Source organism: Dreissena polymorpha, chromosome 13, assembly GCF_020536995.1.
Source record: "Dreissena polymorpha isolate Duluth1 chromosome 13, UMN_Dpol_1.0, whole genome shotgun sequence".
In the NCBI taxonomy this organism is placed as follows: Eukaryota; Metazoa; Mollusca; class Bivalvia; order Myida; family Dreissenidae; genus Dreissena; species Dreissena polymorpha.
This window is the reverse complement of record NC_068367.1, coordinates 70,382,994-70,403,334: the sequence shown is the minus strand read 5'-3', so window position 1 is coordinate 70,403,334 and position 20,341 is coordinate 70,382,994. Positions and strand designations below refer to the sequence as shown.

The 20,341-nt window shown below is 39.2% G+C and overlaps 1 protein-coding gene across 1 annotated transcript in view; it reads right to left on the bottom strand.

Moving 5' to 3' along the window:
- The window catches only part of LOC127856466 (polypeptide N-acetylgalactosaminyltransferase 5-like), a 37,167-nt gene extending 24,174 nt beyond the window's left edge, over positions 1-12,993 (bottom strand). Inside the window, exons 1-6 of the mRNA XM_052392680.1 lie at positions 12,312-12,993; positions 10,745-10,842; positions 8,618-8,765; positions 4,802-4,965; positions 4,390-4,554; positions 3,834-4,044 (exon numbers count right to left, since the gene is read on the bottom strand). Of these exons, the coding sequence (XP_052248640.1) occupies positions 3,834-4,044; positions 4,390-4,554; positions 4,802-4,965; positions 8,618-8,765; positions 10,745-10,842; positions 12,312-12,976 (1,451 nt within the window). The 5' untranslated portion in view covers positions 12,977-12,993. The remainder of the gene's footprint in view (positions 1-3,833; positions 4,045-4,389; positions 4,555-4,801; positions 4,966-8,617; positions 8,766-10,744; positions 10,843-12,311) is intronic.
- Between the last annotated feature and the right edge of the window lie 7,348 nt (positions 12,994-20,341).

The window sequence follows — 20,341 nt, the reverse complement described above, 5'->3', positions numbered from 1 at the left end:
CTTCAAGATTTAGCCTATGCCATAAACACAAGTTTCAAACGAGTTCTTGGGGGTCTCACGCCCTTTGAAGCCTACTACGGAAGAAGTCATGTTTTTACCAAAGAACGTCATAGTTCTCGTGAAATAAAGAAAACCATACGGCGAGCAAATAAAAAGGCTTACAGGTCGCTGTTGAAAAACGCAACTTCCCCAAGCAAGTACAAAGTAGGAGAGACAGTATTAATTCGCTATCCCTTTCGAAAATCCAGGGTGCCAACCAAAAGATATGTTATCGAAGGCAAGGTAGAAAAAGTAAAACGAAATGGTGTTTATATCGTGTCATTTCAAGTACCGAACAAACCCGAACTTGGATTCGTAAGCAAATCGGTTGGGGTCGAAAACATGACTAGCCTAACTGTTGCGTTAGAGAAACAACGAAAAATTAAAAAACATTCATTAAAACAGAACCGCTCAGAGAAACAAAATCACAGAACTAAGTACTATCATGTTTTAACACACCATGAAAATCTGCAGTTGTTGGATGGGGTGAATATTGCCATGGACCCAAATCCGGATGGAAATTGTCAATTTGCTGCTATATCGCATCAACTTGGTAAAATTGGTATATACAAAGACGTAGATGCTTTACGTAAGGAAGCAGTCCATCACATTGTAGAAAACAGATATTTCTATGAAACTTTTGTCTATGATGAAACATTTGATGAATACGTTAAGAATATGTCTAAGAATGGGACATACGGCGACAACCTCACGCTCATTGCACTTATGAGAGAATATAATTTGCAGTGCCTGGTAGTTTCTACCCGAGGACTAGAACACTCATCAATTGTGTCAGCAGATGGAAAGTTCTATGGTGATGTTGGAACAATTGCATTGGGGTATTTCCCAGAAGGATTTGGCATGCATTACGTTAGTATCCGTATCAATCAACGCGTGTACAAGGACATAATATCACGCTTAGAACAGTCGTATGACAACGGTGACTCTGGCGACAGCGCTGCGTCTGGCGACAACGCTGCGTCAGGCGACAACGCTGCGTCTGGCGACAACGGTGACTCTGGCGACAACGGTGACTCCGGCGACACCGCTGCGTCTGGCGACAACACTGCATCTGGCGACAACGCTGCGTCTGGCGACAACGGTGACTCTTGCGACAACGGTGACTCCGGCGACAACGGTGACTCCAGCGACAACGGTGACTCTGGCGACAACGGTGACTCCGGCGACACCGCTGCGTCTGGCGACAACACTGCATCTGGCGACAACGCTGCGTCTGGCGACAACGGTGACTCTTGCGACAACGGTGACTCCGGCGACAACGGTGACTCCAGCGACAACGGTGACTCCGGCGACAACGGTGACTCCGGCGACAACGCTGCGTCTGGCGACAACGGTGACTCCGGCGACAACGCTGCGTCTGGCGACAACACTGCATCTGGCGACAACGCTGCGTCTGGCGACAACGGTGACTCTTGCGACAACGGTGACTCCGGCGACAACGGTGACTCCAGCGACAACGGTGACTCCGGCGACAACGGTGACTCCGGCGACAACGCTGCGTCTGGCGACAACGGTGACTCCGGCGACAACGGTGACTCTGGCGACAACGGTGACGTCTCTGTGTGTTCAGCCCTGAAAGAGCTTCAAGATATGATAAACAATAGGAGGGCACAGAAGCGAACGACTTTTCCATTTCTGATGTTACCACTTCACATTCAAGTTGAAATTTTTAAGTTCTGCATACAATCAAACCCGTCAATCCAGTTTGTGTTGGCGAAGGTCGGCAAACCCTTTAGAGATTTAATAAGGTCAATGAGTTTGCAAACACCTAGAATTTACATTCGGCCGGATATTGGACTAGATACTAGTAACAGAAATCCTGTTAGCGTTCGTTTCCTATTAACAAGAGCGGGCAGAAACAGCGGTCTTATTTCGGCAATAAAAGAAATCATCAAGGGGCCAAAATGGGCAAACGCATGGCTGCGTTTGCGTGTTAGTGGAATCGGTTGGTATGATATCATAGATGTCATGTACAGACATTACAGGTGAAATATACATGTATATCGGTGTTTGGAAACCTGTTATGTTATTTTTGTGATTGATGATTATGTTCTTCTACCGGAAATTTGTTGTCATTTGCTCATTTACTGGTAACTTTTTACGAAGCACATTTGGGATATTTTGGCTGCTACTAAAATGAATGTATATATGTATATTATGTCTTGTCAAAATGCTACAGTTGGATTAAAATTTAAATGCTGTTCTATGTTCTTCAATATTACTTTGAAAAATCCTGTCAGTATACCAATAAATGAAAAAAGTACAAGTTTGTTGAATCTCTTGAATGAAACAAATTATAAAATACAAAATGTAAAATGAATATGTGATGATGATGATGACAAAACATTTGTGATGATGATGATGGTAAAAAAATTGTGATGATGATGGTGGTGGTGATGATGATGACAGTGGTTATGATGATTGGGGTTTGATGATTGTGGTGATGATGATGATGATGATGATAATGATGATGATGATGATGATAACAAACGTTTTGGGATGATGATGACAGCGATGTTTATCGGACGATGATGATGGTTATAATGATGATGATAAGTTTTTAGATGATGATGACGGCGATGTTTATCGGCCGACGATGATGATAATGATGATGATGATAACAAAATATTTGTGATGATGATGATGGCGATGTTTATTGGCCGATGATGATGATGATATTCTCATCGTCGTCATCATCATCACAACATCCTCATTATCGACCGAAAACATCGCTGTCATTATCATCACAAAAAAAACTTTTGTGATCACTATTACGATCATGATAATGGATATGATGATGTTGGTTTTGATGGTGATGATGATGGTGGTGTTGGTAAAGATAACAACGATGATGATCATTGGGGTGTTGATAATTGATGTGATGATGATGATGATGATGATGATGATGATGATGATGATGATGATGATGATGATGATGAGATAACGATGATGATGATGATGATGATGATGATGATGATGATGAGATAACGATGATGATGATGATGATGATTACGATGATGAGTGTGTATCATATTCGGAACGAATGTGGTACATTTTTCATCCGAATATGGTACAAGTTTGTACCATATTCGGTCAGGCATTTTACCCCAAAACTGCAGATACGTATATGGTACAATTAGACAGTTGTACCATATTCGGCCGAATATGGTACAAACTTGTACATATTCGTTTTTGTACCAAATACGGTCCGACAGGGCGTGCTTATCTAAAACGTTATTTAAAATTCTATATAAAGATTGAAGGGACATATTTGGATCGTGAACAGTTTCAATTAAGTTTAGTTGCGAAATTGATGGATCAAGTTGGAAATCAGATATTGAAAACTTTTTAAAGCATCTATATTTAATATTCGAGTGAGTGCCTTGTTTCGAGATTTTATAGTTAATTTTCCTTGTCATGCATACCGGATAGTGGTCGCTTATAGATATTTGTGGGACATAAGTAGTACTTACTCTGTCAGTTCGATAAGTATATATATGATCAATTATTGAAGACGATTTATCTGTGACTCTGGTTGGTGTGTTAATAAGTTGAAAGAGGCCATGCTTTAATACTGTTTTTGACCACATTTTGCATAATGCGGCGTCTCATCAGGGTCTGCGCTGTTTTCTTAAAGGAATTTCTGTAAGAAGTATTCAAAATATAGAAATAAATATACTGGACATCCCTAATTTTGGAAATATATTGATCCAATTTAGAAGCATGGGCTAGTCCATTAGGCATAAATGGGTTAAGTCCGTAAACCTCCTTACCGGATGGGGTCTGCGAGCGAGGCCCGTCGCTTCTTTTCCCGGGCCGGTAAACCCATCCAGTTGAAGGTGAGTTCCGGGAACTGCAGGATGCCCATGGAGCCTCCGGAACCGAACCCAACGGAAAACTGCGTGGCGCTGATCATTGAGATCTCGGGCGCCACCACCACGGTCGGGTCCGCGGAGACGCGGTCCAGAAGCGGCTCGAGCCAGCCTACAACGAATGGTAAATTAATACAAAAACATATATTCAGCAAAACATTATCCCTTAGCTTCAAAATGTCGGTATAACGTTTAAGCCTTTCTTACATGGGTATAGTAAAGGTAGAAAAAAATTACTTTACTATTGATACTTTCTTTACCCAAACTGACCGATTCCGATGTATGCCCCATACCCGGGAATCATTCGACCAATTTAGGCGGGTACATTACCTACCAGGGAATCATACGGCTCGTTAAGGCTAGGCTATTACCAAAGCGGGAATATTCCGACACATTTGAGTGGGTTTATTACCTACCCGGGAATCCTTCAACACGCGTGGGCGGGTTAATCACCTACCGGGGAAGCACTCAATGTGGGAGTCCAGGAACGTGAGTACAGGTGCCCGAGATGCCCCTACGCCGACCAGCCGCGCCCGGATCAGCCCCTCCCGCCGCCTCGTTCTGATGATGCGCACCTTTTTGAGGAGCGACATGTAGTATACTAGGGGCTCTTTTAAATGATCTGCAAACAGATCGTGGGCGTGAGTGTTGGGATCGACAATGTACCGTATGTGCACGGTTCCACTTCCGGTCCATCATAAAGACCATTAGAAATCTTTCTACTGTAAACACTCCTCGAAATCGTAAAATTGAAATTTAATTTCGAATAATATTTTTTTTTAATTTAAAAACTAATTTATATCTTCAGTTCGGATTTTCAAGAGTAATTAAATCCAACATTCGTCATGTCCAGCTTAACATGCGCTTACCCATATTTGAAAAATCATCGATAAGGATTATTTCTTTTATCAACTCGGGCGGTGATCTGTCCAAGACACTGTGCACAGTGCGTAGTAATACAGACCAAGCCTCGTTGTGAAAACATATGATGACACTCGTGGGCTGTAAACCGGAAGTCGGGATCGTTTTGCAGCTGCAATAAAGATGTCGGATACATAAACTAAATTTTTATAATAAACCCGCATTCTATAGAGTGTGTTCACATTTTTATTTGCCATTAGTTGAACGTACATGGATACATCATCAACCTCCGCTCAGAGATTTCATCGGTTCCGTGTTTTATTCTGTCCTATGTACCGTTAACACATATAGAATTCAATCAATGCAGTTTGGGTAAAAAACGCTTACGAACAGTATTTACAAAATGCATTTAAAGTGTATATGACCCACGTCATGCGAAATATATTATCGCATATGCGGTTAACGTAGCTAATGGCTAGCCTGCGCAGCGTCTACGTCTGGTTAATAGCTACCATGTCCGCTAGAAAGTTACTCAAAGGTATCGTGGTCTTGTTAGCAGACAAGGTCCACTGGCCGCATATGTCATAGGACCCTTTTTGCATGACGCGACTCAGTTATACTATTGCTTTGTTCGCAAATTACATAAACACAGTGTGAAGAATGTGCTTGCGGATTCCCGTCGCCTACGGGCTATACAAGCTAGCATATTTTAACAAATTCATGTCACCATTTCGGAAGCATTTATCACGTTTGAAAACGAAATATTTTATGTTATTACTTAAATAAACATATTTCCTTAATGTAATGTGTTTGTGCAACTACGACTGCTATGTGTGCTTTGCTTTGAATGTAAATATACTCAATAACTGTAATGTACGTTTGGGGGATAACTACAGCGAACTTATTTTAAAACTACTCGGGAGTTCATTCCCTTGCGGAACACTGGACCCAACCGGCTTTTTATTGCATCTTATCCGGAGCCTCCGGAGGTGGACGAAGTGTTAACGATTGTTGCGGAACATGACATCGATCAACCTCCGCGCAGAGATTTGACTGGAACCAGCATAGGTGGATCAAATCCCTGCCTTCATTACCAACCACGTGATGAAAGCCTAGCCACGTGGAACAATAATTTTACAGATGTTATTTTTACTTTTTTTTTAATGTAGGTTATTTATATTTTATTATGAACCTAAACTAATGCGCTATTTTCAAAATATAAAAGATAATAATAATAATGTTCATTGTAAAACACTTCAAAAAATCCTACCAAATCTTGTAGGATTTTCTTATGATGGAGGAGAGCATGTATGTGCGAGCAAGGAACGACAGCTCTGTGTAGAAATTGATGTGTTTTAAGGGGTGTTGCGGCAGTTTTGCTGATTTTTTTTTTTCCATCTAATAGATTTTGTCCAAAATTTATATATACGATATATATGAACCAATTCTATATGAAAAACGAAATAAAAACATATGGTCACCGACCTTGTTTTGATTTTATTCACCATTTTATAACATGTATTTTTTCAATAAAACTGAAAAATCTCAAGTTGCGTAAAAATAATTAGTAACCTATTATATTGGCAACATGTAGATATTATATAAGCTAAGATACATCATATACCATTTAATAACCGGTAAACCACACACTTCCAATAAAATGGAGTACACAAGTAAAATTTTAAGAAATTCATTTTTTATAATTTTTATGTCACCCCACAAAACGTATTTTTTTTACTTTTGTCACCACATAAATGGAATTTAAAATTGTTCTGTGAAATAGAATTCTGCGAAACTGCTCACATATGCTCATCTACGTATCGTCATCATAAAGCACAAATAAAAAAGGGGGCCACCGCACTTTTAACAGAGATTTTTTGTTTTAACTATCCCTACCGTCTACGTCAAATTTCATTAAATACAGCAATAAGGCAAAACCCAAGTACCGGTACATAGATTGTAAGAAATATGCATAAACATTAGAAATTGTTTCCAATCTTAATTGGGATCACAACAGCTTACCAAAAGACATTAATAAAAACAATATTTAATCACAAACATAAAACCATACAGTATCAAACTCGACCTTAATCATAAATAACTTACATGTACTTGTTCACAGATTTCGGCATGTTTTGAAGTTTGTGATTAATGCTTTTAATTGATAAATGTAAACAACAGGACTAAAGAGCTCCAGTATAAAACAAGAACGAAATTAAAGAAATAAAAAAAGTAAAAAGAAAAAGTTTACCCCACCTGGGATCGAACCAGTGACATTGAATTATGGACCAACTCGGTCATTTCTGATGATACTGATAACAGAAATATTGAGCTGTGATAATAGCATCATCGGTGTTGCTATAAATATATTCTCGGTTAAATAAACTGCCGCAACACCCCTTAAACGCAAATTACCAACAATCTGTTTTAAATGTTCCCTGCTCTAGACGGGAAGCGGACAACGACAACGAGCGAGGCATGGTATTGTAATGCGCATGGGGGGTAGAGGGTTAGGGTAAGGGGTAGGGTTAGGGTTAGGGTTAGGGTTAGGGGTCGGGTTTGGGTTAGGATTAACCTTAACCCATACCTTAACCCTAACCTTACTCCTAACCCGACCCCTAACCTTAACCATAACCAAGTGTTATCTCCCCTATACCATGCCTCGCTCGTTGTTGTTGTCCCATTCCCTAGACACATAATAAGTTTATATGGCAATACATTAGAGTCTCGTTATGCGAAAAATAGGCTTAATTAATATGCGTAAATTATTGTTCAAGATTAGCCTGTGCAGTCCACACATGCTAATCAACAACAAAACTTTCTGCTTTTATGGAATTTTTTGTTTGAAAGAAGTCTCTTTTAACCGAAACTTTATTCCAGGCGAAAAGTGTCGTCCCACATTAGACCGTACGGACTGCACAGGCTAATCTGAGGCGACACTATACGCACTTGCTTTAAGGCCAATTTTCCAATAACGAGGCTGCATTAGTTCTACAGTATATAGAGTACGTCGATTTAAGGTTTTTGTTATTGTTTGAAAAGAAGAATGATGTTTAATTGTTTATCTGCCGCGTATTTTAAAACAGCGAATTGTTAACGTATAATGTTAACTTTAAATTCTTAATTTAAAATAAAATCAATATTATCATGATGACCGTATTCATTTTAAGATTTTGAACGCGACTTCATTACGTGAATAGTCTCATTTGAGGAAAAGCACACATCAAGTAAATAGTAAACATTTTTGGCAGTGTACAGTCTATACAAACATTCCAAGTTATGTTCTTCTATGATTACCACGCGTATACCTCCTACTGCCAGTCGCATTCTGCACACTAATGAATGTGACAACTCAGATGCTGTAATTTACATTCGTTGTGAACCATTATGGTTTGTGAACGCGTGTGAACGATTATGGTATGTAAACAAAAGGGAAGTAATTTGATATGTGAACATTTGTGAGCCATTATAGTATGTGAACAAGTGTGAGCCAATATGGTATGTGAACAAAAGTTAACCATTATAATATGTGAACAAGCGTGAATCCTTTTGCAATTTGAATAAGTGTGAACCATTATGGTATATGAACAAAAATTAGTCATTGTGGCAAGTGAATAAGTGTGAGCCATAATAGTATGTTGACAAAATTGAACCATTATAATATGTGAACAAGTGTGAACCATAATTGTATGTGAACAAAAGTGTACCATTATCGTATGTGAACAAATGCGAAACATTGTGGTATGTGAACAAGTGTGAACGATTAAGTTATGTGAACACAGTGTGAACCTTTGTGGTATAAGAACGATGTGATCATTCCTTACCCTGAAGCCTTGTGCATGGGAAGGGAACGTCGCACGGAAATGAGGCTGCTTGCATATTCATTGAAGCTGTGCTTGCGCATGCCTTCCTCGTATTTCCGGTTGTCAGACTCATTTTTATAATCCGTCTTTACGCCTTCGCCATTCTCGCCTGCCATTTAAGAATATATACAATGAACATAGAGTATTTGTTTAAAGGGGCCTTTCACGTTATGGTAAATTGACAACAACAACAAAAGTTTCCGATTTTCATGTTCGTTGTATTTATGATATTTGTGAGAAAACAGTAATACTGAACATGTACCATGCTCTAAAATATCCATTATATGCATCAGTTGACAATTTAACAACCTGAAAATTATAAAGCTTTGCAACGCGAAACAATTGAATAATTTGGAGAGTTCTATTGCTTCTGTTATATTGTGTTACTCGACAATGATTGCTTATATAAAGTATAAAATACATCAATAATAGTACGAGCACGGATGGCCGAGTGGTCTAAGCATTTGACTTTTGCTCCAGATGACAGTGGTTCGAGCTCAGATGAGGGTTACTTTTTCTTTCTTTAATGTTATTCTTGTTTATTTACTGGAGAGTTTTAGAAGCCATGTTTACATTTATCAATATAAAGCATTTTATAACAAACTTCAATACATGCCAAAATCTGTGAAAAGCTCCCTTAAATTGAGCCTCGTTCTTGGAAAACTGGGCGTAATGCATGTGCGTAAAGTGGTGTCCTAATAGCATGTACTGTCCGCACAGACTAATAAGGAACAACACTTTCATCATGAAAAGGATTTTCGTTCAAAATAGACATCCTTAAAACGAAAAGGTCAATACCAGCGGAAAATGTGGTTCCTTATTGGCATGTGAGGTCATGCATTAAGCCTATTGTTCGTAGATCGAGGCTTATTGTTTTCAATACATTTAATAGATAAAGGACTCTTTATGTTAAAAATACTTTCATAATCAATGTGTGTGATACAGTTGTAGCATGAATTTATACAAACATATCCCTCCTGATTACAGTTCTAGCCGCCTCATTTAGAAGCACACTGTAGACGTCAAAGACATCTACATTATGAGGTATATTTAACAGAAACATGTAATCATATGTGTATTAGCCTCGCTTTGAGAGCTTACTGAATGTGAGTAAAGTGTCGTCCCATACGAGCTTGTGGAGTCTGTAATCATGGACGACAATGTGAGTAAAGTATCGTCCCATATGAGCTTGTGGAGTCTGTAATCATGGACGACAATGTGAGTAAAGTGTCGTCCAATATGAGCTTGTGAAGTCCGTAATCATGGACGACAATGTGAGTAAAGTGTCGTCCCATATGAGCTTGTGAAGTGTGTAATCATGGACGACAATGTGAGAAAAGTGTCGTCCCATATGAGCTTGTGAAGTTTGCAATCATGGACGAACATGTGAGTAAAGTGTCGTCCCAAATGAGCTTGTGAAGTCCGTAATCATAGACGACAATGTGAGTAAAGTGTCGTCCCATATGAGCTTGTGGAGTCTGTAATCAAGGACGACAATGTGAGTAAAGTGTCGTCCCATACGAGCTTGTGGAGTCTGTAATCATGGACGACAATGTGAGTAAAGTATCGTCCCATATGAGCTTGTGGAGTCTGTAATCATGGACGACAATGTGAGTAAAGTGTCGTCCAATATGAGCTTGTGAAGTCCGTAATCATGGACGACAATGTGAGTAAAGTGTCGTCCCATATGAGCTTGTGAATTGTGTAATCATGGACGACAATGTGAGAAAAGTGTCGTCCCATATGAGCTTGTGAAGTTTGCAATCATGGACGAACATGTGAGTAAAGTGTCGTCCCAAATGAGCTTGTGAAGTCCGTAATCATAGACGACAATGTGAGTAAAGTGTCGTCCCATATGAGCTTGTGAAGTCGGTAGTCATGGGCGACGCTATCCCCTTGTATGGTATTTTTCGTTTAATGGAAGTCTCTTCTAAGCGAAAATACAGTTTAAGCTGAAAGTGTCATCCCTGATAAGCTTGTGCGGACTACACAGGCTAATCTGGGACGAATGTTTACGCAAATGCATTAAGTCCCGTTTTACCATAGCGAAACTAGTATATAGGTGTAGAAGAAATGATATACAACAACCTTGCGCCCCAGGTGGCTGTGGATCGTACACGGCATCCGGAAGTGGTGGCACTACTGCCCGGGCGCTCCAAAACTGTTCGTCACCATCGAAAGCACTGCTGTCAACAATCACAACAGTACATTGTTGTTTTTATTTACATGGATTATGAATTTTTTACACGCGATACGTTACCGCAGACCAAGATCCGTTTTATGCATTGAACGACAATATGAGTATGATTCAACGCGTATCCGGTTTCATGCGCGGCGCATTATTTTGTTTCAATGTATAATTTGATACGCACCTCCCAAAAACCAATGTAAAACGTGACAAACATGCAAAACATTAATTATAATTTTGTCCAACATGGCGTGAGCATTTAGTCGGTTAACATTGTATTCTGAGAAATCACGTTCATTTAAGCTGACAGATTTGGAAAGTGAAAACAAACATGTTCAAGTCTTGATAAAATTGACTGAACTAGAATTGTTAAAGCGAGATTATACGATTTTGACAATTTATTAATTAATATAAAATGGGTAAAAAAAATAATAAGCATATATTTCAATATAAATTAAAATAAAAGTTAAGAAGAACATGTGTCGAAAAATGCGAAATAAGCCAGATATTTAATTCTGAAATCGAAAATGTTTGTACAGTAGAATTCGCCAGCATGTATAACATGCATGAACGAAGTGAATCTAAATTTAGTTTAACGGTTCATTTTAAATTCCTGCAACGATATCTATTCATACGACACACGAACACTAACTAAAAGAGGAATGCTTCGGTTATTGTAGGAAAATGTGTACGAAATATCTTTGTCACAATCGGCTCGGGGCGCTAATTTGTCTTTGCTGCATTTTATGAAATTTGTCTTCAATGTTTAATTTTTCTTGCCTATGTAAGTAAGTATTTCTTTTGACCTTGCGGTCAAGGATAACCCATTAAGTGCAAGCACTTATTTCCAATGGGTCCTTTGGTTTTTGCTGAAGAGACAGCAAGCAGAAGAGACAGCATTTAGATACAAGGAATCCGGGTGCGATACCCTAGCTCTTTGCGAAAAGATCCCTTGGTTCTTTTACGTGCTCAGTGTATAGCACCGATACACGCGAGAATTACCTGGGTTTTATACCAGTACATCTCTAGTTGGGTGGGAAACACTTGGAGCATTTCTGAAATGCCCAGTGCCCCGGCCAGGAATTGAACCGGGGACCTCTGGAATGGTAGACCAGTGTGTTACCACTAGACCACCGCACCACCGAATAAACCTATTTTGGTTTATTGTAACATATTTTATCAATATATTACAATTTAACACGTATACAAAATCGTATAATCTCGCTTTAAGTCATATATGTGTCGCATCACAAAAAACAAGACACCAAACCACTGTTTCATGGTTAATTTACAATAATTTATAAAAAGAATGAAATAAAATGGGCGTGGCAACTTATTTTATGAAATTGCCTTAAGTCTAGTGTGTAGGTATTACTCATATAAAAAAAACAATGTTCATGATTTCAACGTTTACAAAAATGAATGCTGATATTATTGAAACACACGAAAAAGAAAATATTACAATACCTTTGCAGAAGAATTTGTTTTTCTTCAGTGTGTGTCGGTTTATCTGGTTTGGTTGGTCGGGTTGTCTTGCGCTCGGATACTTTTATTTTGTCGTCTGCATTGACCTCTTTCTCGTGCGCTTGTATGTCCCTCTTTTGCTTTATTTCCATTTCAAGTCGACTGCGTTCTATGCGTAAATCATCCAACACTGGGTGCAAATTTGGGTCAACTATTAGTCGACCTTCGTGTATGTCAAATGATGTGTTGCCCATTTCCTTAATTTTGGATTTCAGCTTCTCTAATAGTTGTTCCATCTCTGCAGTAAGGGTTAAGCTTCCGTCAAAATCATTATTTTCACTGATAATATGTTTGTTACTTGCGTATATTTCATTAACAATTTCTTCAATTTCTATATTTGATTTTGACTGTGCCATTCCATATTCTATGATACTAGTAAGTTCTTTTAACGCCTTCAATAATTTTGCTTCGCGCATGCGCACTTTATTCTCATTTAAATGCACGTGTTTTGCACCCTCCTGGTGCATTTCCCTCGTGTCTAATAATGGCATCGAAAATTGTTTATCTAACGCCATAAATATTAAAAACAACGTTGATATATAAAACAGCAAAAATATAACCAATGTCCTAGAGGCTGATAGTCGACATGCTCTATGTTTGATATCCATTTGAGCGCGCGTTACATTCGAAACAAAACATAACAATCATATGAACAACGCCAGAACAGGACAGTCAACGATACGTTGAAAAACACACTATTTCAATTATGTTTAATTAATACTCCTCCATAAATCATGACATTTAATATTTCGCAAGAAGTACCTGTCCGTTATATTTGCACATAAACGTTAAGGCATGTTGGTGTGGATCGATGTTTTGTAAATAGTACGGTAACATCTGCGGCAAGCATCAATGAGCCGCCATTGTTGCACATATAAATTAAATCATTATGTCCGACAGCTGTTTAGACCACGTGGACTTGGTCAAAACGACCTATAGCTAGAAGAATAGTTCATCCGATTATCCATCGCTATCTTTTTATAAAAATCTCATCATAGACTGCAACATTTATGTGTTCATATTAAATCATATCAGACTGGAACCTTCGTGTGACCGATTCTGATCACGTGATGCGAAATAACATCGAAGACTAGCAAAACCGAAAACGAGATAACACGTATCTTCAAATATTGAGGCTTTAACATAACCTTTAACAGTGAGCCTCGGTCTGGGAAAATTGGGCTTATAACATTTTCGTAACTTGTCATTCCAGATTAACCTGTGCAGTCCGTTCAGACTAATCGGGGACCACACTATCCGCTTGTATGGAAATCTTCGTTTAAAGAAAATCTCTTCATAACGAAAATCCAGTTTAGGCTGAATGTGTCGTCCCTGTTTAGCCTATACGTACTGCATAGGCTTATCCAGGACGACACTAAACGCACATGCAGTCAACCCAGTTTTCTCAGAACGCGACATAAAATTATAGTAACGCCCAGGTTGTTCCTTTTCATGAGCACTCCTCACAATAAGTGCTTTGACCAAAACAAAATGTGAGAAAACGTGATAAAAACTAGCAACCCCATCAATCCGTTCAATTCGTATAACGGATTACAGATGCCGCGTGTTTAACATCAGAACTAGCAACCCTGTCAATCCGTTTAACGGGTTATATATGCCACGTGTTTAACAAGTCAATCCGTTTAACGGTTTACAGATGACGCGTGCACAACAACAGAACTAGCAACTCTGTCAATCCTTATAACGGATAACAGATGTTACGTGTTTAACAAGTCATTCCATTGAACTGGTTACAGATGCCGCGTGTTAAACAACAGAAATAGCATTCCTGTCAGTCCGTTTTACGGATTACAGATGCCACGTGTCTAACAACAAGTAAAAATTGCCTCGTTGAATGCAATCCACTAAGTATCTGTTCCCTATGACAATATTTTAAAGATTCCTTATCACATCGTCTAACAAGATTATTTCCATTCATAGAGCATCATTATCTAAAGCGCATGTTGTTTTGTATTTAATTGTTAAATTTCAATCAATGATATTATAAAACATCAAGTATATTTTCCGTGCATAATCCGTGTAAATGTACATGTATTTAACATCTATAAAAATACCGGTCATCACTCATGACCATTTATGAATCACTTTGATTTTCTTTATTCGTGATGGGTATTCCTTTGAAGCATATACGCGTATAAATTGTTATTTATATAAGATCCGCCATAACACACGCTCAATCAAACCACAATACATGTAAAACAAACTAAAATGATATCAATTGATGCGTTTATTAGATTTTAAGGTATACGCCCCCGGCTTAAATAGTGTTTGTAGATATTATCGCGGATTTCAATATTTACATTGTACGACGACTTATTTTTACTATTGTGTGCAGGTGAAAATTACATGAGAAACAATACATGTAACAGAAAAAGTTTGAAGAAGAATTAAGATGTTCCACAAATCAAAGACACTGAAGCGACGCGCGCGCACGCCAAATCATCGAACATGTATAGGCCACACACTCGATGCAAAATGCCAACGTCCAACAAAATAGCTGTAACGAACTGAGTGACAACCGAAATAGTTTGCTATTTACCTGTAACTTATCAAACTCAAACTCCGACCATTATTATTTCCCTATCGCCAAAGTAGTATTACATACATATGATGAATGCATCGCCTTCGCAAACCTTAACTCAGACACAAGGGCTGTAAAGAACCACGGGTTTAAGACAAGTGAGAAGTTCTAAGTACTGCTACAGTGCACAGAGATCAGTTCCGTTAGGAATCTCGGATTTTGTGAAATGTGACCAGTTCGAAGTACTGTTACAGCAATCGGATAGTCTTGATAGCCATTCATCTGTGAATATAATAACAGAACGACTTGACCACATTGGCAAAAGAGTCAAAGACATTGAGGTGATAGTCGATGACATTAGTATGGACGAAATAAAGAATAATAATGAAAAATTCGAAACCATTATCATGACTTCAAAGCAATTGAAGAACAACAGAAAATGGCGAACACAGAATCAAGCGCGATACTACAGATATCAGGAGTAGAAGCATCAGAGACAATTTGTTGGTTTTCGGTATCCCAGAGACCCGATGTCCTGAACATGGAGCAAAGAACGTAGACTGTTTGCCTCTTTTCCGGACGGGGAATATGTCCGAACTAAAGGGGAGAAAGCGGGCAAACCATATGGAGGAGCCAGTAATATCCACCGGAAACGATGGAACTCCGGAAGAACCCTATTCCCAACACGCTTTAGGCGCGGAAACGGCGGGAGGACGCTTTCATCATCGGCGACAAACTGTACACAATCGAGATACCAGAAAACCATTAAAGGGGCCGTTTCACGTTTTTATAAATTGACAAAATTTAAAACAAAATGTTTCAGAATCGCAAATTGTCGTTGTAGTTATGATATTTGTGACGAAATAGTAATACCAAACATTTACCATCCTCTAAAATATCAACATGCATCTTTTGCCGATTTAACAACCTGAAAATTATAAAGCGTTGCAACGCGAAACAATTGAATAATTTGGAGAGTTCTGTTGTTGTCGTTATATTTTGTGAAACAACGAGGATTGCTTATATAAAGTATAAAATAGATCACTGATTGTATAAGCACGGATGGCCGAGTGGTCTAAGCGTTTGACTTTAACACCAGGGGTCAGCGGTTCTAGCCCTGTTGAGGATTACTTTTTTTCTTTCTTTTATGTTATTCTTGTGTGTTTTTTACTGGAGCCTTTTAGATCTAATGTTTACATTTATCAATATAAAGCATTAAATGACAAACTTCAATACTTGCCGAAATCTGTGAGAAGGTCCCTTTAAACCAGGGAAAAGTGGCAGTGGCATTCGATGCGTGGAACATCGAAGTACTAACGCAGCAGAATAGGTTTTATAATGTTACTTACCTTTTTTTTTAAACCAATTCGATGTTATATTATTCAGTAAAGCGTTGACCTGTGAAAATAGTAAAATAGATTTCCAAGACTATACATTATTTAAAATATCAAAATTGACACGTTAAAGTAAGTGTGGGGGAATTTTGCTTAATAATAAGAATGATATTGTAATGTGTGTTAACTAAGTGAAAAATGATAAGGATTACATTATATGGAAAAATAAAAAAAAGATTTATTATCGAAATAAAAATAATATAAATGAATTATTTTTCAGTATAGCGCCTGAAAAACCAACCAATCCATGGCATGCTCAATACTATTTTTTATTGAAAACGATATAGGTTCGATTCAAAACAGAAGTTTTGTATACGCTTGAGAAGGTTGTTACTCGAGGATTGGACATAAGTCATATTTTGCGCGAAATGGTCGCAATATATTCCAGTTTTATGATGAGAGTATTGATTTGCACTCGAGTGCTCTATGGCTGTCGTACGAATGCTTTTGGTGACTGATTAATTCAAAAGCGTACATGTATTCAATAAACTATGAAAACATTATTGCTTATTTCTAAGTAGCACAATTGATGTTTACATTATATAATATTGTGTTATGAAAAAAGCATATGGACACAAATTATACCTCACATTTGTCTTGCACATGTCATCTTAGCGTAATATTTCAAGAAAACATTAAAACACGTGTACTACCAGGTGGTTTCCTATATCACTATACTATTTAATTACACTAACTGATATCAATATGTATTTAAGTGCACTACTACCTAAATCGATGCCAATTTATGAGCCTTAGGTCTTGTTCGTTTACTTGCAGGTAGAAATAAAGCAGTTTTTATTGCTTTTACTGCAAAATTAAGCTACCCAGACAGTTATACAGTCATATAATGTATTAAATATTGTTATCGTTAACGGACACAAAATGACTTTTTTCAAATCACTTCATTTAATAAAAAAATAATTAAACATTCAAAACATATTACAAAATAAAGATGTACTTAAAAAAACAGTGACGATGATGATCATGAGGAGGAGGATGATGATGATGATGGTGATGATCATTATGATGACGACGACGACGATGACGACGACTACGATGATGATGATGATGATGATGATGATGATGATGATGATGATGATGATGATGATGATGATGATGATGATGATGATGATGATGATGATGATGATGATGATGATGATGATGATGATGATGATGATGATGATGATGATGATGATGATGATGATGATAACAACTGGGATGTTTTTTCCCCCCTAAAGGCCTGAACATGGTCCGTTTTGCCCGATCTTCTACTTCAGGGAGCCACATTTCGCTCATTGTTTTAAGAAAATTTGTCAGGATGTTTTCTACGTGTAGGCCAATGCATTTGTTATAAATGTTGATACAAAGTTGTTTCAAATTGGACTTTGAAAAAGTTAATTTTTCCAATTTACTTACCCTATGTAAGTTCATGCCAAAATGCACAGCACTGTCCCATATGGTATTACACGACCCGCAAGGTATCGGGTTTCCTGGGGTGGTAAATTCATTTTCAAAAGTGGGTTACATTGTGGAGTAATACTATTGGAGAAGTTAATTGTGAGGATTATAAGTCAAAATGCTCATCAAATGAACGTTGACAGCGCTCTTTTAATCGAAATTAGAAATGGTTTTCGCTAGTTCAACGCGCGTCGTATGTACTAGTATACCGCTAGTTCAACGCGCGTTCTATGTATACAGCCTCATAACTAGAGACGGATGACGCGGTTGGGTGTATAAAGCCAAGCGTTCCGTTAATAGACACGAGATCTATCTTACGGAGGTTCCGGATATAGTCGATGGATCACGATTGACATTTTTGGAAACTTACCGTGAACGAGTATACGTGTCGTTATCGACTTTATAATAAAAATAACTACGATAATAGTGTAAAAATGTAAATACCGGTTTTACCTACAGTTCGCAAAATTGTATTTAAGACTTCTAATAACGTATTAGTTGTGAAACATTCATTGCAAAATAAAATCAAGATCGGCCTTCTTCGCGTTCATCATCTCATCTCATCTTTGCCTGTGGTCTCATCTGGGACAAACCAGCTTCCTCCAGGCGTCTCGGTTCTGGGCAAATCTCCACTGCCCCCTTGTTTGGCCCATCTGCTTAGCATCTGCATCCAGGTCGCGGCGCCAGGTGTTTCTAAGCCGCCCTCTCTTCCTTTTCCCTTGGGGGTTCCATGTGAGGGATCGCCTTGTCGTACTGGATGCAGGCTTGCGAAGGATGTGGCCTATCCACCCCATAGTTTCTGAAGGATGTCTTCTTCAACTGGCTTCTGGTGTGTTCTCCATAAGTCTTCATTGAAGATCTTGTCTGGCCAGCGAATCTTGAGGATCTTCCTGAGGCTGGTGTTGATGAAGATCTGTATTTTCTTTATGGTGGTGACAGTGGTTCTCTAGGTCTCTGCTCCATAGAGGAGCAGCGGCTTCACGATGGAGAGCTTAATCTTGGTGGTGATGCCAATTGCGCTGGATCCCCAGATGTTCTTTAGCTGATGGAAGGCTGCTAGTGATTTGATGCGGGATCTGACATCTGCATCCGTTCCTCCCTGGTTGTCCAGAATGCTGCCGAGATAGGAGAAGCTGTCCACCTCCTCCAGCGCCTCGCCTTGAACTGTGATGGGTGTGTTGTTGGATGCGTTGGTCCTGAACACCTTGCTCTTCTCTCTGTTGGTGGTGAGGCCCAGTCTGGCTGAGTTGTCCGCTACCATATTTGTCTTTTCTTGCATCTGTTGTTGGTGTGGGAGAGAAGAGCCAAATCATCGGCAAAGTCAAGGTCTTCCAACTGTTTCCAGAGTGTCCACTGAATTCCATTGCAATTCTGCTCCGTCGATGTCTTCATTACACAGTCTATGGCCAGCAGGAACAGGAAAAGTGAGAGTAAGCGGCCTTGCCTCACACCGGTCCTCATTTCAAAGGCATCAATGAGCTGTCTGCCATGAACGATTCTGCAGGTCATTCCCTGATGATGTTGGTGGTCTTTTCTGGCACTCCGTATTGCCTCAGAAGTATCCAGAGAGACTCCCGTTCAACGCGGTCGAACGCCATTTCATAGTCAATGAAGTTGACTTACAACGGCGAATTCCATTCCAGGGATTGTTCCAGAAAGATGCGCATGGTTGCGATCTGATCCGTGCACGATCACTCCTTTCGGAAGCCTGCTTGTTGGTCACGCAGATTCGGGTCTACTGCGTCTTTTATTCGGTTCAACAGGATGCGATTTAACACCTTTCCTGAGATGGACAACAGTGTGATTCCTCGGTAGTTGGAGCAGGAGCTGAGGTCGCCATTCTTGGGAAGCTTGCTGACGTAACCCTCTTTCCACTCTGTTGGAATTTTTTTCTTCTTCCCGTATCTTGCTGGAGAGCGGGTGTAGTAGCTCCACACTGGTCTCCACGTCAGCCTTAAGCGCTTCTTCCGGGTCCTGCAGATTTGCCGTTCTTCAATTGCTTCATGGCGCTGCTGATCTCTTCCTTTGTGTAAGTGCAACATTTGATTGACAGATCAGCTGACAGAACCTCCGATGGGTTCGCAGGAGCTGGCTTGTTGAGTAGCTCATGGAAGTGCTCAATCCACCTCTTCTTCTGCTCTTAGTCATCTGTTATTACTCCTCGAATTTGTCCCTTACTGGCCTCTCTGGCTTGGCAAACTTTCCTGCTAATCTCTTGGTGATGGAGTACAGATCTTAAGTTCTGTTCTGATAGGCTGCCTCTACCGCCTCTATTACAAGCGTCTCTAGGTAGTTCCGCTTGTCTACTCTAATACTTCGCTTGATGCTCCTATTTGCTTCGGTGTACTCTTCTTGTACTTTCACTTTTGTGGCTCGTGTTCTGCTGTTTTTTACACTTACCTTCTTTTCTCGTCTCTCCGCAACTTTCTAAAGGGTCTCTGTTGATATCCACTCCTTGTGATTTCTGTTGTTGTTCTGTATGGCGTTTTTGTAGCAATAAGGTTTCAACAGGGTATGGTAGCTAGGCCTACGCCCAACACTCCTCTTTTTTCGGCGCGGGCTTGGGACCGTCCTTGGCG